The 22,828-nt window shown below is 40.2% G+C and overlaps 1 protein-coding gene across 2 annotated transcripts in view; it reads right to left on the reverse strand.

Moving 5' to 3' along the window:
* dennd2b (DENN domain containing 2B) overlaps positions 1-22,828 on the reverse strand; it is a 50,277-nt gene that overhangs the window by 14,595 nt on the left and 12,854 nt on the right. For both annotated transcript variants that reach the window (XM_051937544.1, XM_022202546.2), the window contains exons 2-11: positions 20,288-20,386; positions 13,838-15,118; positions 11,869-12,014; positions 7,871-7,983; positions 5,767-5,982; positions 5,266-5,362; positions 5,057-5,101; positions 4,527-4,711; positions 2,473-2,582; positions 293-362 (exon numbers count right to left, since the gene is read on the reverse strand). In XM_051937544.1, the coding sequence (XP_051793504.1) occupies positions 293-362; positions 2,473-2,582; positions 4,527-4,711; positions 5,057-5,101; positions 5,266-5,362; positions 5,767-5,982; positions 7,871-7,983; positions 11,869-12,014; positions 13,838-15,118; positions 20,288-20,361 (2,337 nt within the window). In that variant the 5' untranslated portion in view covers positions 20,362-20,386. The remainder of the gene's footprint in view (positions 1-292; positions 363-2,472; positions 2,583-4,526; positions 4,712-5,056; positions 5,102-5,265; positions 5,363-5,766; positions 5,983-7,870; positions 7,984-11,868; positions 12,015-13,837; positions 15,119-20,287; positions 20,387-22,828) is intronic.

A 22,828-nucleotide genomic window follows, 5' to 3' on the forward strand; every position in this document is an offset into this window, starting at 1 on the left:
GGTATTTCCTTGGCTGACGCTAATCCTGCTCAGCTGCTACAACAGTTAGTGTGATAATCTTTGTCTGCCTCTATTATTTTCCATTGATTCTAAAATCCAAAAGGTGTTTCACGCCCACTTCATTTTTTTTTTTTTTATGTTTTTCGTGTGATTTCTTTCCTGTCATGCAACACATTAACAGTCCGACCGGAAAATCGCATCACATGGTAAAATAAAAACATCTGTCACAACAAACGGGGCTCGGCAGGATGTGGACATGGAGCAGAGGATGAGGAGCTGAACGGTGGCTTACCAGCAGGCGTCTGCAGTAGCCAAACCTCCTGCTGCCGTCCTCTCCAGTCAGCATAAAGGAGAAGGTCTCACTGTAGCCAAAAACAAATGCATACCCATGACAATTAACATGTGAAGACAACTGTACATGCAAGTAATAAGAAGAGAGAGCAAATAATAATTGACTGCACAGCACGTTTGTGTTGGCTCTGGCCCATTGTTATTTTAAAACAGTGGTACAGCAGGTGTAAACACACGGATAAAAGATTTTATCATCCCATATGCCGACAACAAGGGTGGAGATGTTTGAAAGATAATCAGCGCTAAGAAAACTGCATTGATAACATAGGAGTTTCAAAACATGCTGTGTGGATAATAGTTCGAAAATGGCCGTAACCTTCCTCATTTATCAATAAGTGATGCTGTAAAAACAAAAAACTCCTACAGAAAAGAGGTCAGGGTGGAGCCAAACTATAATCAAAGCATACAAGGAAAGTAGTATGAGAATAACGTCAGCAATATACCAAGCACTAAATTTGCATGATGAACATACAACTAATTATATAAAATATAACTGGGAGAAGGAACGGAACATGGAAATTACAGATGATGATTGGCTTGATATGTGGAAGATTCATATGGAAGGATTTCTCTTGGAAAAATTTGGCTTCTTCTTTATTACGCCAAAACCGACATCAAAAATGTTGGCGAGATGTGGAGAACTTGATGTAGATCACACATGTTTTTCAGAAATGTCAGAAAATAACTGTGTTTTGGGAAACTGTACGTGAAGAGCTACAACAAATAATGGGTTATAAGATCCCTTGGAGTTGCACTGTGCTTTATCTTTGTAATTTCTCTGAAGAGAGTGTGATGGGGAATGACAGATATTTCATCAAAATACTGCCAGTGGCACGCAAAAAAGCCATAATGAGAAATTGGGCTAAAACAGGACCACCAACAAAGGACCAATGGTTGAAAATTACTGAGGAAATTTATATAATGGAAAAAACTAACTCACAAACTGAGACTACAGGAAGCACAAATGGACAAAAATGGACAGAATACACGACTCGAAATGGCAACGTTGAAGGGGAACAAGCGGAAAATTACAATTAACAGGCCTAATGGATGATGTAGATCAGGGGTGTCAAACATGCGGTCCGCAGGCCAAAACCGGCCCCCCACAGGGTCCGATCTGGCCCATGGGACGACTTTGTAAAGTGTAAAAATTACATAGAAGACATTAACTGCAAATTGTACATTTGTATAACTATTAATTTAAAATAATTTCTAGACCATGACAAGTTGTTTTGATCATAAAGTAAAATAATAGATTGTTCTTTTGTCATATTCAGTCTCATTTTTGCAATAGTTTGTCTTGTTTTTGTTGTTTTCTGTCAGATTTTTTGTTGTTTTGTTTCTGGTTTTTGTCATTTTGTGTTTCCTTTTTGTCTCACTTGTGTTTTTTTTCTTATGTTTGTCATTTTGTGTTTTGCTTTATTCGTTGTTTTGTGTTTCGTTTGTGTCATTTTGTGGGGTTTTTTGTCTCCCCTGTGTTGTCTGTTTTCGTGTCATTTTGTTTCTCGCTTTTGTAATTTGTGGTCTCGTTTGTCTCATTTGTGTAAATTTTTGTCTTGTTTTTGTCATTTGTCCAATTTTTGTCACTTTGTAACTTTTTTATCACATTTTTGTCTCTTTTTTTGTTTGTTTCGTGTCGTTTATTTCATTTTTTGTAATTTTGTGTCATGTTTTTGTCATTTTGCGACTCATTTTTGTAATATTTTGTCTAGTTTTTGCTGCCTTTTGTCTTTTTTGGTCGGACCTTTGTCATTTTGATCATAAAGTAAAATGCTGTGTCATTCAGTTGCAGATACCGTTGACTAAATATTTTGTTTGAGTTTGACACCCCTGATGTAGGTGCTCTGTTACTTCCAGACTTTTCTCAGTTGTTTTGTTTGTTTGTTTTTCTTTCTTGGCATGTGTAATTGTATAAAAATAAATAAAAACTTGAGTGACAAAAACAAAACAAAAAACTCCACTCATTTTGCACATTAATTTCAATCTGCACTCTGAAAACAGCTGTACAACGTCCACTGCAGCCTCCAAAGTCAGCCATTGCCTGCAGTTATTATGTTTGCCTTTTGTAATGACCCTTGTGTAAAGACTTTGACACATCGTGAAAGATTTTTTTGGCCATACCTGCTGTACTCTGAGACAGGACTCCAGTCTTTTGCATCTGGGAAACAGAACTGAGGAATGGCTTTGAGCCTCTGTTCAGCCTCCCTCATTTGCTTGGTGGGTCTGTCCAGCTGCGAGAGAAGAATAAAGAGGAGAGGATTCAGCTCAGTGTCTTTCAAATGACTCTGTCCTCCTTTTTTTAATCTCCCCATGGATGTCTATGTGACCTCTAAATGACCAGACTAACATTTCTCCCATTCAAGGATAAACCTTTGCCCTCCCCAAGTCCTCTTTAGCTCAACAACAGAGACAGTTTTTGCCTCACTAGAAGTACTTCTCCATAGGGACACTTCTACTAAACCAAAGAACTTTCAAACATATTTTAAAAATGGATCCTTGTTATTTTTAACCATAAACAAGCTCCCAAAAAATATAAACTGTATTCGTCACTGACCTGCATTATCACGTGTTAATACATACTAATTTGTGTTATTGTCTTACAGGCCTCTGTGGTAATCCATGACTAACAGTTCACAGTGGAAAAACTTTGGAAAACCTGCCCAGAGGAAAATTCTGCTGATGTAAATTATCCTGTCCAGTTTGAGAATAACAAGAGAAACAGGATAAATACGGAGAGCTGAGGCTTGAAGCTGATCACTGGAACAAATCACTGATATTATGCAGGCTCCTCTATAAGCCGATTTCCTTTTGGATCTTACAGATATGTCAAGAGCTTATTATTCAGACACACAACGATTAAATTAAAGGTTTCACTTGATTTCATTGAAGTGTGTTATTTGAAATTGTCTGTGGAAAAAATAGACCAGACAGAAAAGTCATCTAATTTCCAGGGACGGCTGGTATAAATGAGCTAACAGGGCTAAGCCCTCCCAAGCAAACACAAAAAAGATGAGAAAATTATTTTTTAAATAACTTACAACAGATTGTTTTAAGTTTAGGTGAAACCAAAGGTAGCAACAGCACCAATCAGTCAAAAGAAAAACATAGAATATCTCTAAATGGGCTTGTTTTTTTACAGTCCCAGCAGATACCGTCCGCTTTCATTCAGAGAGAGAGAGAGAGAGAGAGTGAGAGAGGGAGGGAGAGAGGGAGAGAGTGAGAGAGAGAGTGAGAGAGAGAGAGAGAGAGAGAGCGCACTAAAGTATAGTGTACCTGTAACTGATGTAACTGTGTGAATCATAGGTGATGTTAACTATTTAATCGGTATTATGCATTTGTTAGCCCACCCAACAAATTTTACCACCAGCCGCCACTGCTCATTTCAAATTCTCCTTTTGTAGTAGTAGTAGTAGTAATAGTAGTATTAATAGCAGTAGTAGTAGTAGTAGTAGTAATACTAGAAAAGAAATAAAAGAAAGAAACAGAAGTCATAGTAGTAGCAGTAGAAGTAGAAGCAGAGGTAGAAGTAGTAGTGGTAGTAACAGTAATAGTACTAGTGGAATCAGAAGTAGTAATAGTGGTAGTAGTAGTAGAAATACAAGTCATAGTAGTAGAAGTAGAAGCAGAGGTAGAGGTAGAAGTAGTAGTAGTGGTAGTAATAGTAGTAGTAGTAGTAGTGGAAGTAGAAGTAGTAGTAGTATAAGTAGTGGTAGTAGAAGTAGGGGTAGTAGTATTTGTAGTGGAAGTAGTAGTAGTAGTGGTGGTAGTAGTAGAATTAGAGGTCGACGTAGTAGTACAATACAAGAACTTTATTTATCCCCAAAGGGAAATTCAATGTAGTAGTAGTGATAGTAGTAGTAGTAGTAGTAGTAGTAGTAGTAGTAGTAGTGTAGTAGCAGAAGTGGTAGTACTAGTAGTAGTAGTATCAACAAACATTACCATGTGGTTCAGACACATTTAAACTTTAGAAAAATCTCAGCACTGTTTGGAGTGTTTGTAATTTTGAAGCTAAAACACTTGCTGACATCTTCTGAAGCATTTTAGGACCACTAACACATTTCAATTACATTTCTTTTTTTGATTTTTGCTTTATGTGAATAAACTCAGTCACTGAGGATTCCTGTTATCTCAGGTGTCCGTGATAACCAGCAGCAGGATTCAGTCATGACTGTTACCTTGGGAAACTGGTAGGTGACCTCTGGGGAGTAGGTGTTCTTGCTGGGTTTCTTTTTCAGAGAAACGACCACAAAGTACTCAAAGAGTTCCCTCTCCTGCCACTCAATGAGCTGCAGCTCCAGTGTCCGGTAGCTAGGCGCTCGTCGGAGGATAGACTGCAGCTTCAGTAACCTCTGGGTGTGAGCTGAGGAGGGAGGTGAGCATTAAAAAAAACCCTACAGAATTCACAGTTTGCAGTGCAGTATGAAAATCTAAGGCTCACGAGGTATTAAATGTGGGTGTAATGCACTTATTCTAGAGTCCAAAATGGAATGAAACCATCACTAATTCAGCATTTATTCCTCTCAGTGGATTCCAACATGTGATAAATGCTGTCCGGTCTACTGGTAATCTGTGCATATGGCAAATGTTTCAGTTACAATTCTGTGGTCTGTTCGGGTCACTTGTTAAAACTAAACTGTGTGTAAGCACTGAGAAAAAAATGGCTGTTCAGAGCTAACAGAAATGCAGCACCACTGTGGTCACTCACCTTTGAACCTGTCATCGGAGTCACTCTCACTCTCACTGTTGTCATCTGGGGAGCAGATATTAGACAGACAACAAGTTCTTTTATGGGTCAGAGGGCACTTTCACAAACATGTGTTTATGCCATAAGAGGGACTCTATGTGGGTGGCTGAGACGCAAATATTTACTCGCTTATCTGTCCAGCGGATAAAAGGAATAAAGAGAACCCTTACCTCTCAGAGATGCGGTCTCAACATTGGACATGGAGAGTTTCTTCAGCCGCTTCTTCCCACGTTTAGTGCAGTAAATGGAGTTGATCCTCTGGACGAGCTGTAAACAGACGAAAGAGGAAATTCTCTGACGAGGGATCTGAAGTTTTGTTCCTTTTGATCCTAAGTATAGAGGGAGTACCTGGCCAAAAGTAACAGTGTGAGATAGTGGACATGTGTGTTAAGGGTTGCAGGAAAATACAAGTGAAAGGCTACGTGGGGAGTTCTTGAGAAAAGGCACCGCAGGGGCTGAAACCCACACAGTAATTATATGCACCAAGGCACTGTATCTTAAAAACATCTTTCCCAATCTGAGGAATTACAAGTGATCCAGAGCTGCTCCGACTCTGACCCGGTCCCAGCAGAAACCTGAGCAGGTTTGCGAAGCGGGAACGGAAAGAGAACACAGTCGGAGCTCAGCGAGGACTTAGTGAAGGTGTTTGTGTAGGATCAGGTGGTGTGTACCTTGGGGATCCTCCAGTGCCTGTGCGAGGCCAACGTATCGCTGGTGCTACAGAGGCTATCATCCAGCAGGCCGCAAGGTGATGTTGATACGCCGATTTGGGGAAGAAGCAGCATTTCATCGTGACTGTAGCGCTTGGACAGCTGTGACAACCGGTGGCTCTTCCTGTCGCTCGGACCAGGGAGGCGAAGGGACTGGCTGCTGGGTTTGGATGGCAACTAGAGAAAAGAATCCAAAACATTTAGCTAATTTCATTCATCATTTACTTTTGGATTATTCCGTCTCATCATCATAAACTACAGATGTTTAAAATGGTAGCTGTAAAATGTTACATTGGCGTATATTTTCCAAGGTATATACTGCTTTGTAAATTGCCTGTTGACCCAGTTTCAGCACTTTTTTTGCACATCAAAATTCAAGACTGCATTTGAACGAGATTTCAGGACCTATTTAAGATAAAAGCCTGAAATTTTCACTGTTATTCTCCATCATGGCACCGATTCAGAACCTGCAAGTAGATCATATGATCTCTTCTGAAAAAAATTAAGCACGTCATGAAAAGTCCCACCTTTGAGCACACATTGACAATGCAGAAGTCAATCAAGTGTTATTTTGTGAACCATATGTTGCATGTCACAATAAAACAAAACAAAGAATACTTTAAAATATGAAACACCTGGTCAAAAAAAGATAACTTCATAGATTTGTTGTCATTGCTGATTGAGCAGGTATGACAAGCTGTACTACAATAAAAATATCAGTAGACAGCCTGATCCAAGCAGAACGGAGGTCTGGAGTTTCAAAAGGCTCTCTAAGTACATATATTAAACATTTTTGATATGAAAGATAAAAAGTATATAACTTATCAAGCCAAAATTTCACAAATATCTTCATAAATATCCATATTTTAAAATTTTCAGATGAGAGCAGAAATTGTTCTGAAAATTTGATTACTAGAATGATTATTTGAATGACCAAGTTTCTGTTGTTCTGCTGACTTGTGAAGCACTTTTTAACCTGTTTATTTAAAAGTACTCCATACATGAAGATTGTTACCCAGGGTCTTAATTTGGGAGCCAAAACCGAAGTACAAGACCGGGGCCGATCATCAGAGTTTTTAACTTTTTGTAAACTATGTCGGATTGTTTGCCTACATCTATCAGCCTGTTGTCACATCACAAAAACCATTTTGTGGTTCTCTAGACACGCCTTAAACAAATATGACAGGCATTTTTTGTTTGTTTTTGATGCATAATATGACCCCTTTATACTATATACAGTATGTACCTCATTTTATATATATATATATGTATAGTAGTTTTTATTTTTAGTGCCAGGATCTGCTATTCCCTTCCAGGAAATGCCTGCATAAGTATAAAAGATTTACAGGAAAAGATGTGTGCATATAAACCACTCTGTACAACAGTACTAGAGTTACAGAAAAATAATGCTAATGCAACCAGGAGAACAAAGAGTAGCATTTATTGTTAAGAAGCAAAAAATGCAAAACAAACCATTGGTTATCTTCCTCATTGGTGAAAGAGTGAATTGGTTTCACACCTTCAATTTCTCAGTAAAACCCTCCTATTATGAGGAAAACTTACTCCCACTGTGTGCTGCTTGAACTCAGATTGAATTTGCGGAAGGTGTGATGGACAAATAGCCCAATTATTGACGGACTTCTTTATTAAAGCAGCACCAGTTTATTTTGGCTGCACTATAAACAGATGCAGCGGTTCCTCTTCTGCTTGACTCCAGACAAAGTAACTGCTCAAGGAGTGTTTACAGGAGCATTAAAGTGCACGTGTTTCCACCAGCAGCGACCATGTGTGCTCCCCCTTCATGTACCGAGACAAGTGCTTCAGCGTTGAAGTGAGGAAGCCAAATCTGCAGATGGGCTCTTCTGCGAACATCACGAGGTCTAAACATGTCAAAATGTTTCCTGCCGTGACACAAATGAGGTGTGAGATTCCTCAAAAGATCTTATCCAGGATCCAGCACTGACACCCAGAGAACGGATGTACATTACAGCGGGAAAACATATCGGTTATGCTTACTACAGGAAAATACATCAGTGCTGTTGATCCCAGCAGGTTTATGACTTACCTGAGGCGGGGAGTTCAGTTTTCTGTCCATGGTGGTCCAAGATCTGCTGCTCTCCGACTTCCGCCCCAAACTCTTCCGCTTCAGGTCAACATCCTCGTATGGATTCTCCTTCTCTGTAGGGATGAGGTAAGTATTCAGTGGAGCTCAAATCAGCAGTAAAGCCAGCAATTCTTCATGGACAGAGGCTGTTTTTGACAGAAGATGTATGACGCTGGTGGGTCAAAGAGGGTAAACAGGGGGAGGCAAAGGGTGTCAGGGGCACCAGAGGGCCTCCCGATGGTTAGTCTAAAAAGAGATGAGTCATGAAAGGTAAGTCAAAGGTCATTCCGGGCTGGCTCGAGTGAACTCCCTTTTTTTCAAAACAGTTACTGTTGGCACTGGGCCTCACAGGCCCCAGTGGGCCAAACTGAAACTTCTGGACACAACACTGCTGGTGACTCACTGTCCAGGCATGCAAACTGTCTGCAGCTAGAGATGAAGAAGGTCTTCTTAGCAATAAAGGGAAATAAAAATGTTCAAATGATGTAAAAAGTTATAGTCTACTGAATGATTAGAATACTACAATAATCTTTTTAATACACATTTTCCATTCTTGTGAAGTACACATAGTATTTACATGTGTTTTGTGTGTTTAAACACATTGTTCTGAAATAAGTCTAGACATTAGAGTACAGCTCACACTAGGATTTCAACTGTGATTTGACTTTTAGGACATAAATGCAATCAGCACAAACTTTGCTACTGCTTTATAGACGTACTTCAGTCAATAAATAATGGCAGAGGAGGAAAGAAAAGGAACATTACAGAGCATCGCATTGCTTTCACTGATGTCACCTGGCAGAGGACCAACTTCAATAAAGAGAGAACTGAACTGGTGTAACACCACAGTCCATGTCTATTCAGACATGTGCTCTGAGAATAGCTTTCTGGCAGGGTCTGAAAAAGGTTGTGAGAAAGAGGAGAAACCACAGTGAAGAATAAAAACAGAGCCAGATGGCGTTGAAATGCATGAAGGGAACTTTTAAAAGAACGAAAATCGGCGTTATCTGTCAGTAGGAACTGAAAAAACAAGGATCTATTTGGTAGCTGTGCTCCTTCTTCCTGACAACATTAGTTAAAAACCTGGTGAACTCTGGTTCTCAAACAATGACAAAGTCTTTTTTTTGTAAAACACCTAAGATTAAGATACAGCCAGAGCTTTGTTCAGTCTATCTATTTTTAGGTTAATTATTAAACTTGTACACACACCCATGCACACAGACAATGTACACTGCCAGGAATCGTTATGTCGTGTCGCACAGTAAATTAGCTCAGAGGAGTTTTTTCTGTGCATCATTAAAGCCAAGGAGCAGAGTAAGAGGGCTTAGTCTGGCCCCACATTGCGCCGCAACTCCAGTAAACTGAAGCAATACAGTAATGAGAGCCTGCTGGGAAAATGATATGTCTGTCTAGCTGCTTATGTACTGCAGGGTACTAATCTACTGCTCTGATTACAAACATCCCGATCTCGCTCTAACACACTCCTCGACACACCGTATTATGTAGGGAGTGGACACACCTCGGCTGCACACTGTGATTGTACATTTTCTGTGTACACAATGGCCTCTCCGGGCAGGGCGAGGCACAGAACAAACTATACCAACAATGTCCGTATCAGCTTACCCTATAAAGCATGCAGCTACAGTATGGCTACGGAAAAACGCAAGGGTTGAAAAAAAAAAAGGTTAGAGTTCTGTCAGAACATTTGGAAAACCATACAATCGGTCCATCATGAAAATAGTCTGTTTGTGACCACACTGGACACACTATGAGGGAGAATGGAGAATATTGTCCATCTGTATTTTTTTAGGTGTAACTTTTGAATTACTCATGACAATACGCCAGACAGGCTCCCAGATATATTCACAAGAGTGAGAGCAGACAGTTGAATCACGGTGACACTGGTGTGTGATTCATCAGCCTGTAAACAGTTCATTCATTGGCACCACATTTATCAACCATGTGAGCTAAAAGCACTTAAAACAGTCCCCTAACGTCACGATCTATCATGCAAGTGTAGTAACACTCTAGTGCAGGCCATGACTTGTACTCTCAAGGTAAACGTCTGACGTCAAGCACAGGTGCCAAAGAACCAAGATGATGTGAGTGGACCTCCGAGAACACCAAGATGTTCTCGTGAAGTTCAGAAAATACGTAGTTTTTATTGTGAGGTGCTTGTTAAAATGGGGGCACAAGAGGACACGTTTCCTACTGCTGTGGCTGCTTCTGAAATGGATCATCTGACCTGTAAACCACTATTCAATAGTGGTGAAATACAACATTCTTCTCCGTTCGGTTTGAAAGCTTCTATTTGCGCAATTTCAGACTTTATCGGAAACCACGTCATTTTCAAGAATGAACAGAGACTGGCAGAAGTGCGTCTCCGAACTGCAAACTATACACTCTCACTAGCGCCGGATGAACAATGAGGGCTTTGTCAGGATTCACATGAAAATCCGTCATGCCTGACGCTCTCTCTGAGACTACAACGAATCCTCGCCAAGAAAAAAAAAACAAAAAAAACAAAAAAAAAGCTCATGAGCTAGACACTGATCCCTGACACATTTAGAAACGGCTACTTGCAGAAATTCAGTGAAGTGACGTCCAGCTCGTATATAAAACAAATCCAGCCCTTTTTTGGTCGTCGTTGAAGATTTAACAATGAAAAATGTTTCAGAGAGTAGAAAACTTTTTAACTGCCTCTGAAATCCAAGATTCATCTTGAGGCTACACTCACACTGACACAATCTGCACCGGGGGGGGGGGGGGGGGGGGGGATAAGTAACTGGCAGCTGAACTGGGCAGAAGGCCTGGCGTTATTTGCTAGTGGAAAGGAATTTGGCTCTTCAACATGTCCAGCAATTTCATACACACATTATCTCAGAGAGCAAACTACTGAGTTGAGTTGTTTAATGTAAGACACTTAGTATGAGGTGTGAGAGGATGGTGCTAGACAATCAAAATTTAGCAACCAAATAAAGACCTTTTTCATCGTATATTTGGCCAGTCGTCACTGTTACTGATTTCAGTATCTTTTACTGTGAGAGGTTTTCGTTTCTCATCCTAAAAACGCATGGATTACTGAATAACAGTGTGGCAAATGCAGATCATTTGACAGACTTGGGAGGAAAACGCAACCTACACAGCCACGTTACCCATTAATCTTATGAGTGTTGATTGACTTTCCCCACAATGAGACTTTTTCTGTACCCGACACTTCCACATGAGGCAGATGCAGGAGGAGGAGACACTCTCACATCTTCATTATATATAAGATAAGAATCACGAAAACATCAGACTTCTGTCTTGAATGTCGCATTACATTGATAAAAGCCATATAGCGTATGTGTTTACAGTGGATATATCAATCTTATCTCATATCAGTACTTTCAAATTATAGTAAATGTGTTATTATATGAACAAAAAGACTCACACCATGTGCCAAAAGTGCTTGGTGCTCACTGCTATCCCTCACAGTGCTGCAGAGTTTCACCTGAGATTACCCTTAATGCCTCATTTGCTTTATAAACCACCTGTCAGATGACTAAACATATTGCATTGCTTAAAGTCCAAGCCAGAAATCACATGACTTTCTGTGTGTATTAAGTTGTTTAACTATTTATGATAATTAATTCTATTATTAATAGTCAAGATAATAAAATTAGAGTGAAAAATGATCACCCACATGTCCCAAAAACCTCTGTTTGCATATAATTTGTCTTGTTTAGTTGCATCAACAGTAGAAAACACAAATAAATTCAGTTAACTATCATAGAAGCTCAAGAAAAGCAGACAATATGCACATTAAAGATGCAAATACAGAAAAATGCTGTCATGTTTACTTTAAAAAGCGACTTATAGGATGATGATACAAGTTGCAGATCAATTTTCTTTAATCAAAATCAATAAAAATTAAGGCCATCTGCCTTGTTTTCAAAGCTATCAGACCAGTGCCTTACCTACTATGTCCTCATAGGCATTCTCCTCTAAAGTGCTTTTGGAATTGGGTCGACTCCGTGTATTTGTGGTCAGTGCGCCATTCTCTGTGGGTGAGGACGGATATGAAGACGGCAAGCTCGCAGCATCCTCTGACTCACACGACTCTCTAGAAAGAAATGAAGGAATTTCAAACAGACCAAGATGAGAAATAGCTGGATGCTCCAAAATTACAAGGAAGAATTGTTAATAAGCGTCAGTGTCTAACTCAAATTATGCAGACAGAGGATGACAGAAAACAGGCAGATGGTATTATAAATAGTCCAGACAGTCGGTTTTACTTCAAACATTCTAAACTTCTCGTCTGGAAACACAGAAACATTGAACAGGTGGCTAAGACACTTCTATAGTTTATAAACACAAGTTCAAATCCTTGAAAAAATCTCAAATCTGAAGTATTAATAATAAAGTAAAAACACCATGATCAACATGTGCACCAATCACAAGGACATTCCAGATAAGTCACAAGTAAACATGCAGATTTCTTACTATTTCTGAGTGTTCTCTGCACAGTGTAAGGCACACATCACATGTCAAGGCACTGCAGAAAATGTTTGCTGAGCTACATTAGTGCAGGGATCTACAGTACGGTCATGTCGCGCCATCGACAGCTTGTGGCTTTTAAGCCTGGTCTGAAATTGCTGGAGCCACAGGAATGTTAAACATAGAGTCCGAGGGACAAATGTTTAAGGATTTCACATAGGGACGATCTGTGGAGGCCCCACCCTCACACAAAAAGCTCAGGACGCCTGATCCTGAGAGCTATAAGTTAAAAAGAATTGAGAAAACGGCAAAGATTCAGCTAATATATGTCAGATTTCATGGTATCTAAAGAAAACTTACAATTGCCAGTTAGTTGGTGCAGAAAGCTGATTGTTTTTTGTACAAACTGCCAAAACTTTTTTTATGGCCCTGCTCGAATTTTGTTTTAAATGTTCTGTAATCTATAATAGAAACAAGCTATCTTTAGTGTGACCCCCTTTTATCCAGCAGGCTTTTGAAATGTGTTGGTTTGATTGAGGATTATTTTTTTTAAAGCTGTAGACATCATAAAAATAACACAAAGCTCTTCACGTCATGTCAAAAATGCTATTATTTGTCAGTGGGAAGTTTTAATAATGATATGCATTGTGAATTCAAACTAAAACAAACTGAGCACTACATCCAAAACACGTTGATCGGTAACTTATTAACCCACATCAGCAAAGCAAGCTGCCATAATCATTGATCAAATTCCTCACAAGACGGTCAGACATGTTGGAAACTTTGCTCCCAATGCCTCCAAAAAAAGTCAAAGGAGTTAAAGGGACAGACCGATTATTGGACTAGCCAATTATCATGGCCGATATCTGGCATTTTCCCTATTGTCGGTATCAGTAATTGTAATGATTATTGATAGATTTAATGCACTACTTCAGGTCTGATGCAGCCACCTCTCTCCATCTGTAGTCAGAGTGAAAGGTCACTCTTTGGTCTCAAAAACTGAACAAGAAACACAAGCTGTTGCAACAAACCAGGAAATTAGCTTCTCTCACAGGCTAAGGCTAAGCTAACTGCTAGCAGCTAAGTTAAGCTTAGCTAAGTTAAGGAAACCAAAAAAATTACCATTAAACAGTCTGGAAAAAAATAATTAATAGCCCTTTAAGATAAGAACCGTACTGGGCAGGAGACAAACTAATCAATCCCAGTCAATCCCACATCAACAGAGGAGAGCATCCTAATTTAAATGCTGCTATTTCTATTTACATTTTCAGCTATAGTCACCCTTAATAATACAGAAGCCTATTTAAGGGTTCTTTGTTAGGACATGCTGTTAAAACATTTCATCTAATGCATATCGGCCTCAAATGTCGGTTATCGGCCTTACTTGATTGCTAATATTCAGCACTGGCATCAGCCCCAACAAAAAAAGCATATTGGTTCATCACTCACCTGTCCTGGATTCTCATTGGGGTGCTGCCCTCAGTCTTTGCTGTTCGCGTCATGCTGGGTGCAGGGGTGGACGGCAGAGGTGGGGGAGACTCCGAGGCCCTGTCTGGAGGTAGTCCATTAGCTGGCAGCGCGCCCTTCTGGTCCCGTTTGGCGTCGTATTCAAAAGTGCGTTTGGGTTTGGGTAAGGGGTTGACTGGTGAGCCGACGGAGCTCTGTTGGCTGGGAGGTTCTGGGCTCTCCGACCTGGCTGAGCTCACACTGAACCTTTGTCTGAGTTTAGAGAGCTTATCGGGCACCAAAACAGCATCCGGTTCAGTGGCCACCGAGCAAATGCTGCTGCGCTTACTGGCGCATGGGCTGTCTAAGTCGTCACCTATCACAAAGGACCTCTGTCTCGTCTTGTCTGGAGCGTAGCAGTTGCTCAGATATCGTGGGGGGGCCGGGCTGGGATTCTCCTTCAGGGCCTGCTCTATCTTTTGTATCCTGTTGAGGACGGCTGATGTTTCTTTACGAGTAGACAGGGAACGCACAAACGATCCCGAGGAGTCCATCTTGCTTATCCTTTTCTGGAAACGGCCGAGACCATCTTTTTCTGAAACTCCTTCCTCTTCCTCTGTGTAGGAGCACTCGGAGAATGCTGTGCTCATCCTGCGAACGCCCTTAAAGTCAAAAGCCTTTTCGCTGCAGGGAGAAGAGAGCAAGCTTGGGCAGCCCTCACTACCCCCTACACGCTCGCCTCCCCTTTTATCCAGACACAAGCTCATCCTAGGCAGAGACACCCGTCTGCACTCCCATTCTGAGATCTTTTTGCGGATGGTGGTGGGGGGGACACCTGCTACTGAGCGGGTGAGAGAGAGGGTTCGCTTGTGGCCTTGACTGGAGGAAGGCCCCAGTGAGAGTGTGCTCCAGCTCAAGGGCCGACCATTAAGTCCATCTCCCGCTGACAGATCTCCTTGTTTCTCCTTCTGCTCCGGGGCACCCTGACTTTCCTGACAGGACTTGTTGGTTTGAACCGGGGGCTTATAGATAGACAGCCTGTTGTCGAGGCAGCTGATGCTCTTTGCTTTGGTGAGACGAACTTGGGCGTCAGCGTCACTTGCGAGAGATGCTCCGCTGCACAAGCTAGCTGTCTTGTTGTTCCATCCAGATCGCAGCAGAAACCTGCCGTCGGTCCTGACGTACCTGTTCTGTTTGCCAGAGCTGTCGCCGTCGCCGAGGAGGGGCTGCTGGCTCTGGCCCTGGCTGGCTGAGAGAGCTGGACAGGGTGATGTAGACTGGCACCTGAAACAAGACAGAGAAAGGTGTGAACAAAAGAGACAAGTCATAAGGGCTGCCAACAAGTCCACTCAACTCTGCTGCATGAAAAGTAACAGAAAACTTAATGTGGAACAGATGGGAGAAAACTGTAAAGAATCAGCTGAAAGTTTTGAATTCATTTCCAGGATCAAAGGCAGAATGAGAACCTGAGCCATGTATTTAGAATAACCACAGGAAAGTATTCCGTCTTTGGCAGCAGGAGATTAAAATTAAGGCCAAAGGAAATACAGACTACATTAAAATGCCACTGTAGATTTTTCCACATAATCAAAATAACTTGAGGAGAATCAGTGTGGACCTCACACAGAAAGCAGTGTGCCAAGCCAGATTTATCATAGCGCTCTTACCTGTATGAGTCTCCCCACTCCTCTTTGGTCCTCAAAGCCTTTTTCTGATCCCTGCAGCTAAGTGATACTAGAAGCTGCTGCAGTCAAACGCTCACTGCTGATTCTACCAACGTTTACCACACACACACACACCTTTTCTCACGGTGCTCACCTCCTTTAAGATTTCCATAAAGGGAAACTTTCCACGTAAATGCAGGACAACCTACCACTCATAGTCATGATCTGGAAGGTGACTAACCCTTGTGAAAGTGAAGTGCTGGGAGATCTGATGTCACAGCCATGGTTAGAATAACAAGAGTTATGGGAGGAGGAAGCTGAGGGCTGTGGACTGTGATCCAACAATGCAGGTTGGAACAGATCCGGCTTCACACCTATCTGCCCTTCCCTGGTTTCATTCCTGCTTCTCCAGGGTGGAGAGAGTTTTTCTGCAACTGGGTGCCTGCAAGCTGGAAGCCTGATGGATGGATCTTATCTTGCTTCCCTTGAAGGAAAGTGAGAAGACTCACATCTGGAGATTTCTATTGATGGCTTCTAGTACCCTGGAGTCACCTGAATAGATTTTCAGTCACAAAATAATTGTGATCATTTGGGTTAAATAAGAACGGCTATATCCGTGGACAGCTGTTCCTCCAGCTTGTATATTAAAAAAACAACCAAATATGAGACTCCAACCAGTCTGTTGCTTAAAATTTAGTACTTTAGGTATGTCAGAATACATTTCATGGGTTTTTTCATGTTGACAGTTTGTTTTTTAACATCTCTCATTCTCATATTAAAATATAAATGCAATCAGTCCCTAAGTTAGTTAGTTTACAAAATATTGCTTCAGTCATGATAAACAACTTTTCAGTGAAGTAAATTTTCTATACTGTAACATGACATAGCAAACAAAAAACTTTGTCTTCCGGCCGTAACCTCAACAGGTTTTTGTATAATCATCCATCTAGAAGAGCTCATCAGAAATTAAAAACATTTTGGTAAAACTTTATTCAAATCCCTCTATTTAGCAGTTATAAGCACTACATTTACCTTTTTATAGGTTTATATTAAAGGATTTTTTTAAAAATACAATATGCTGTAGTTCTATACAGAAAAAAGATATTTAAGATACAAGTTTGCATTAAAGTGCAGTGACTGTCAATAACAATTCTTCTCCTAACAAGACACACTTTCTATGATTACTACTATGTTCCTGGTCCACAAGAAGAGTCATAGCTGCTGATAAATACATTGATTATTTAAATTACTTAAATGTACTCCATCTTGCATTCTAGTGCCTCATAAACAGTTTATTCAAAACAATATACTGCTTCTAAATGCTGAATTGGGGGCTTAGCAACATGTCAATATTTTACTAAAAAATACAAGCCTTAAATTATCACATAATGATCAATAAAATATAAATAAAACCCCTTTAAATCTGCCTGCTTCAACAGCTACTAAACTTCTTCTTCACATTAGATATGTGCCAAATGTCAACAGACCGTATTTCCACCACAGCTGAGGTGACATTGTTAAAGCAAATATACACTGGCCTGAGTTTTAAGAGGTACAGTTACACTCCTATCATAAGTAAAAATCCTTCTTATCGAGTAAAATTACAGTAGCATTCCCCAAATTTTTCATTTTAAACATCAAACTACTTTTCTCCTACATGCTACATGTTAATATTGATGCATAAATAATCTTTCTAATGTTGTAGATGGTTGGGGTGAAGCTAATTTTAAATATTTTCTACACAATAGGACATTTTATACCTGCAGTTTAGGTCCCCTAAAGGCTCACAATGATGATTAATAGGACAGCAAAGAAAGCTCTGATACTTAAATCTGCTTTCAAAACTTTCTCTCATCTCAAATTTTACTTTTCTTGTGAAATACCAGAGAACATGAAGACTTAGTGAAATGTAACATGTCACAATGACCCTTCTAGCAACAAGGTTATGTTTTTTCATGTAGTTCTATGTATCAATGTAAAGAGCGGGATTTCTTTCTAAAATGTAATGCTGTTAAAATAAGTACAAATACCTCAAAATTGCACAGTACTTCACTAAATTTACTCAGTAGCCGTCCAGCACCGCACATTAAAATCCACAATAAGTCAAACAGACCGCCTGGTTTCATGAATAAAATAGTTTTTGAGCACACTGATGGTAATCAGCAGTCGACACATGTTGCAGCATTTCAGAGGGGAGCTATTAGAATTTGTCTGACAAATTAAAATCCTACTGGTCTCCTGGCGAAACTCCTATGCAAACTTCTGCCAACGAGTATGACTACTGCAGGAAGCCAGAGAAAGAACAGCGTCTCAGAAGCGAAATGTTGGTGGGAATGTTTTAGTAGCAACCAGACCAAACACTCAGCAATGTTATTCTAATGCTGCTAACAATAGAGTTTACTGAGTTAATCATGACAGGATTCCTTGGTGCTCTGGAGTTGTAACTTGACTGAAACAGGGATTATTCAGGGCTTTGCTTCGATTTTCAACAAATAATCCACCGATGTGACAATAATCAAGCAGTCATAAGATGACGTGGAAGAAAATATCCACGCTTTGCTACGCTTCATGCTGTTTCAAAGCATCATTAAGTACATTATGTCTTCAGTTAGAGAAGCTTGTTTGACTGAAGAGACTATGAACTGAATCTTTATAGACAGATTTCATCCTGATTTCCTTACCGCACATAACTTGGCAACACTGTTTAAATACACTAAAGCACATACATGTTTGTTTTCTTATTTATTATTTTGTTTCTGTGTACTTAAAATCTTCGGTTACATGATTTGTTTGCTTGCTTTGGTTTGCGCACCATTATGTCACAGCCATACTGTACTTAAATTGGATTTTTTAAAGAAAACAGCCAATTTAATCAACTGCAAAAGGAAAATAAACCAATGCATAATATTAATGCGTATATCGGAATACTAAGGACTTATATAAAGCTGGGATTACTCCTCATGCTCTAAAACAAAATGCAGACTGTAGATAACTCAATTAGACATGAAAAAGGAATCTGTGCAATTTTTTTTTGTCTATTCAGGACTTTAGAGGTTTCTAGTGGTCGGGTTAATGCTTGTCAAAATAAGCCCAGTTTAGTCAGCTTCAGCTGGTTCGGCCACACATACAGTATGTATGAAGAGCTGGATACCAGTCACAACCTGGCCTCTGGCTTCCACTCAGGCTTCCAGGGCATGCTGACCACAAGCCACTTCCCGTCACTGGCCAGGATGGAGAGAGCAGACTGGTCACACAACTACTGCTGCAGCTCAACTTGTAAAAACTTTATCTTCTACAAACTGCCTCACATTTTTTTATTTATTTGTGTATTTACAAGCCAGCACAAAAGCTTTGGAAGGTTCAGTGAATAAGGAGAATGTGCTTTTTTGAATGTATGCAACACTGATCAGAGCAACACGAGCCGAGCTTTCTCTCTGTTTTTTGACAAAACATCTCTCTGGATTACTTTTTAGAGATGATCTGATCTTACAGAAAATCTTTAATTACTCCTCTGCAGAGCAAGAATCAATCAAACAATTTGCTGCATGCTGCCATGTGTGCCTCTCTGGGCTGCACGGTTCAATCTAGATGCAATTTGTTCTAGAAACTGATCCCTGGTTAAATTCATAGTGTAGGGGAATGCATTGTGTATCACTGTCCAACACAAATAAATCCTCTCCATCTGTTAAAACACGGAGCTGCAATGCATCTTTGCTGCAAGTCTCATGAGCTTTAAATGTGATCTTAAAGACTGTAGGGGAACATGAACCCACGAGGACCACGAGCTGCCGATAAGTCTCTACCACAATGACGATTAATTTTATTAAACGTGACAGAGGTTAAATGCACAATCATCGTGCCAGAGGAATGGTAAAAGAGCTTTCTGCTACTGTGATTACTGTTTTACTCACATTTTCATTGACCAGTTGTCCAATGCACACCATAGGGAATAGCAGGTATTACTCTTTCCTAGACATGCATTTGTACAAGGAAGTGAATGCTCTTTATGTCATAAAATTTGATTTTTGATTACAATTTTTGCGGTTTACCACTTGCACTGTTCCTAATTTATACCACAAGCAATCAGAGAAAACAGCTGCCGCAGGTTACGTGTGGGAAATATTGTCTGTGTGTTTTTACCGCCACTGACTCATTACCACAAAACATCACGGAAGAAATGAGCAACACTTCCAGGTAAATCATAGCAATACATAGAATACTAACAGTAGCACAATTGGTAATAATCATCTTACTCAAAATCAGTCATTTGACCAGAACAATGCGAAGCTAAGTCTTTTATGAGTCTTACTGTTCTTCAGAGGATGTTCAGGAAACAGAACATTTGGGACTAGATATAAACAGACAGGATGATAAACGTTAAGACGGAATAGTGTAGATATGTAGCATTTCCACAGTTTGCTTTCCTCTCTCAGTAGGACACCGTCAGCTCTCAACATGCTAACACAAGCTTCAGCTCGGTACTCACAAATCAGGGCTGGATGGGGCCCTTGTCCAGGAAACAGGATCGTACTTGCAAAAGCTTTGGAAGTCTTATCATGACTGACAATCACTGGTCATTTTTCCCACGAGTGAAAAAACAAAGATAGTCTGCTAAAGACTGATGGAACACTGATAGAAAGGTGTGGGTAAAAAGCTGGTGAAAAACTCAGCACTTCTTTCCAAATAAGAAGAAGCAAAGAAAAATTCAATCAGACTGATACTCTGAAACTACGTAATATGACTGGAAGTGCACATTCGTCATCCCATCCCTTTTCCAGATGTCACTGACCTGTCGGGGACGTCCCGGGGAGCTTTACCCCCTCCTGCACGAGGCACGGCCTTTGAACTCTTGTTGGCAGTCATGTTTGTCTGCAACCCGCCCGCTCACCTGATGGACAAACACAAAGATGTGAAACACTCAGAAAGCTGCAGCATTCCACGTATTTCAGCAAACACAAAAGCATGAACTGATGTCGCAAACTAAATCTCTTTAGAGGCATTTAGGTTTGTCAGTCAACATTACAAGAAAATTAATCAAGTCATGTTTTTGGCACTTCTAAATTGTTTCTAGGTGTAAATGCGAGTGTGCTTGTTTGTGTTTTTATGTGGCCCTGCGATGGCCTGTCCAGGGTGTTCCCTGCCTTCACCCTAAATCAGCTGGGATAGGCTCCAGCTCCTCCAGCAACTCTAATGAGAATTAAGCAGTGTAAAGATGATGGATGGAAGCTTTTAAGCTATTGGAGAAGCCATAGGTTCAATACTATGATTAATATAGACTATATTCCAGTGTCAAACAAAAACGGAAGACTTTGATTCCTCTGAATCACAGCCAGGACCCAGACTCAAAAATGAAGTAGCTAAACTCAAGATACCCTGGGGTTGCACAGCTTTAATTCCAGTCTGACAAACTGTTGTATCAACGCATGAACATGGATTTCTATAACAGCACTATTATAAAAGGGAATTATGAACTATGGGGTAAAAGATTACTACAACTCTTAATTCGATATCACCTCAGCTTGACACAAATTTTTTCACAAACTCTCACTTTTCTCAGTCAGGGATTACAATGAGAGTGCAGCATGAACTATTGCACTTGAGAACGTTTCACAAAGTGAGCTAATAAAAAATCCTACAGAGTACCCCACTTCACCACATCTGCCAGGTTGAACCTCCCGTGTAAACACCGCCAACAACGTTCAACAAACCAAACCTAAGTGGCATAACTAACACAGCATGTAGACAGGGTTGTGCCAGAGAACCTCTGGCACTGCTGGCAAGGTTGGATTTTTCCACCTAGAAAATGTGCCTTTCAGCATCAGAAGGCACAAAGAGCCGCATAGCTCCAAAAGAGACGGCTAAACTGCTCTGCAACAAGCTCTTCGTCAATATCTGGACTATAGCTAGAAAGGAAATTTGAGAAGAAAACCACTGTTCTCGTGTCTGCTGAACACCAACAGGGTGGCAGAACTGAAACCTACAATGCTGATTTTAAGTTCAAACTAAATGAAAAACACACATTTGTTCACTTATTCCTTGTGACAGAATAAAATGCTTAATTTTTAACGCCAGTGTATATAATTGATCTGTCAGAACCTGCTAACTCCACATTAATAGAAGAACTGGATCTACTTATGCATACACTAAGTGGAGTTTTAACTAGTGCTAAAAAATAATGGATTGCTCTTCAGTTAAAAAAGTACCCTGTGGGTACTTTTCAGCAGCTTAGTACAGCCCAAAATAATGTTTCATTGTGACAGACTTTCTGGAAGTCACAGGAGTTACGACACTAACAGAAGTAATGTAGTCATAGGCACAAAGTCTGCATTAGAGGGAGGTCGGAGTGGATGGATGGGCCGGCAAAACATTGGAGTTAACAGCTTGGTATCTTGAAAACACATATATAAAACACTAAGCCACTGAGCATGTGACAGGGATGCATTGTGTCCCCCTTTCCCCGACTTTTACCTTAACTTTAACCATTTTGCACGTTAATTTAGCCCCATGCAATGACGTGAAAAACTTAAGATGCATAGATATGTCACATGAAACACACCTGAAATAACATGTCTTGTATTTTCATCGCACATAAGATTTTCTTCATCAAACTGTCTTTGAATTATGACCATTCCAAAACCTTAACTGCACATTTATAATTGTAACTATGATGATGCAGGTCCACTATTTTTACCCAAATATTGACGTTTCAAGTCGAACTGAGTTACAACCAATTTGTCGTATTCTGACACTGGAGACAAGGTACCTTCTAGTAGGTATAGTTGTTTGGTCTAAACTTGTCAGTGCTTTTAAAATTATTGAAAGATAACAATGTGTCCGAATTACCACAAACAGACTTTTCTGCTCTGTTACTTCTTGTTACTATTTTGCTGACACAGATGATATGGATAGAGAAGGGTACTTCAAAAGGTTCATGGCCTCACGTTGAAACAAATGGCTTAACTTCATTTTAGGGCTTCATTACATTCTATAAAGCTTTATATCACTGGCCACAAAAACTCAAATGTTGGAAGCAATCGAAGACAAAAGGAGAGGAAAGCTTCAAGCTAGCTGTCGTTATTTCCTCTCCTTGCAAAGAAATGATGAAAAGCATTTGTTTTTGTGGACAATGATATAAGACTATACACTATACAGTTATGCCCTAAAATGGGAGTCACATCTGTTGATTCTGGGTGAGGTCAAGAACTTTTTGAAGTACCCTTGTATGTGCAAAAAGCTAATATTTGGTGATGGATCAGTCGCACCAAAATTCAGTGTTCTTAATGGTCTTTAAGATTGCTGCCAGAACTATACTGATGGTGTGAAAAGTATT

The sequence above is a fragment of the Acanthochromis polyacanthus genome, chromosome 2, assembly GCF_021347895.1.
Source record: "Acanthochromis polyacanthus isolate Apoly-LR-REF ecotype Palm Island chromosome 2, KAUST_Apoly_ChrSc, whole genome shotgun sequence".
NCBI classification, from domain to species: Eukaryota; Metazoa; Chordata; class Actinopteri; family Pomacentridae; genus Acanthochromis; species Acanthochromis polyacanthus.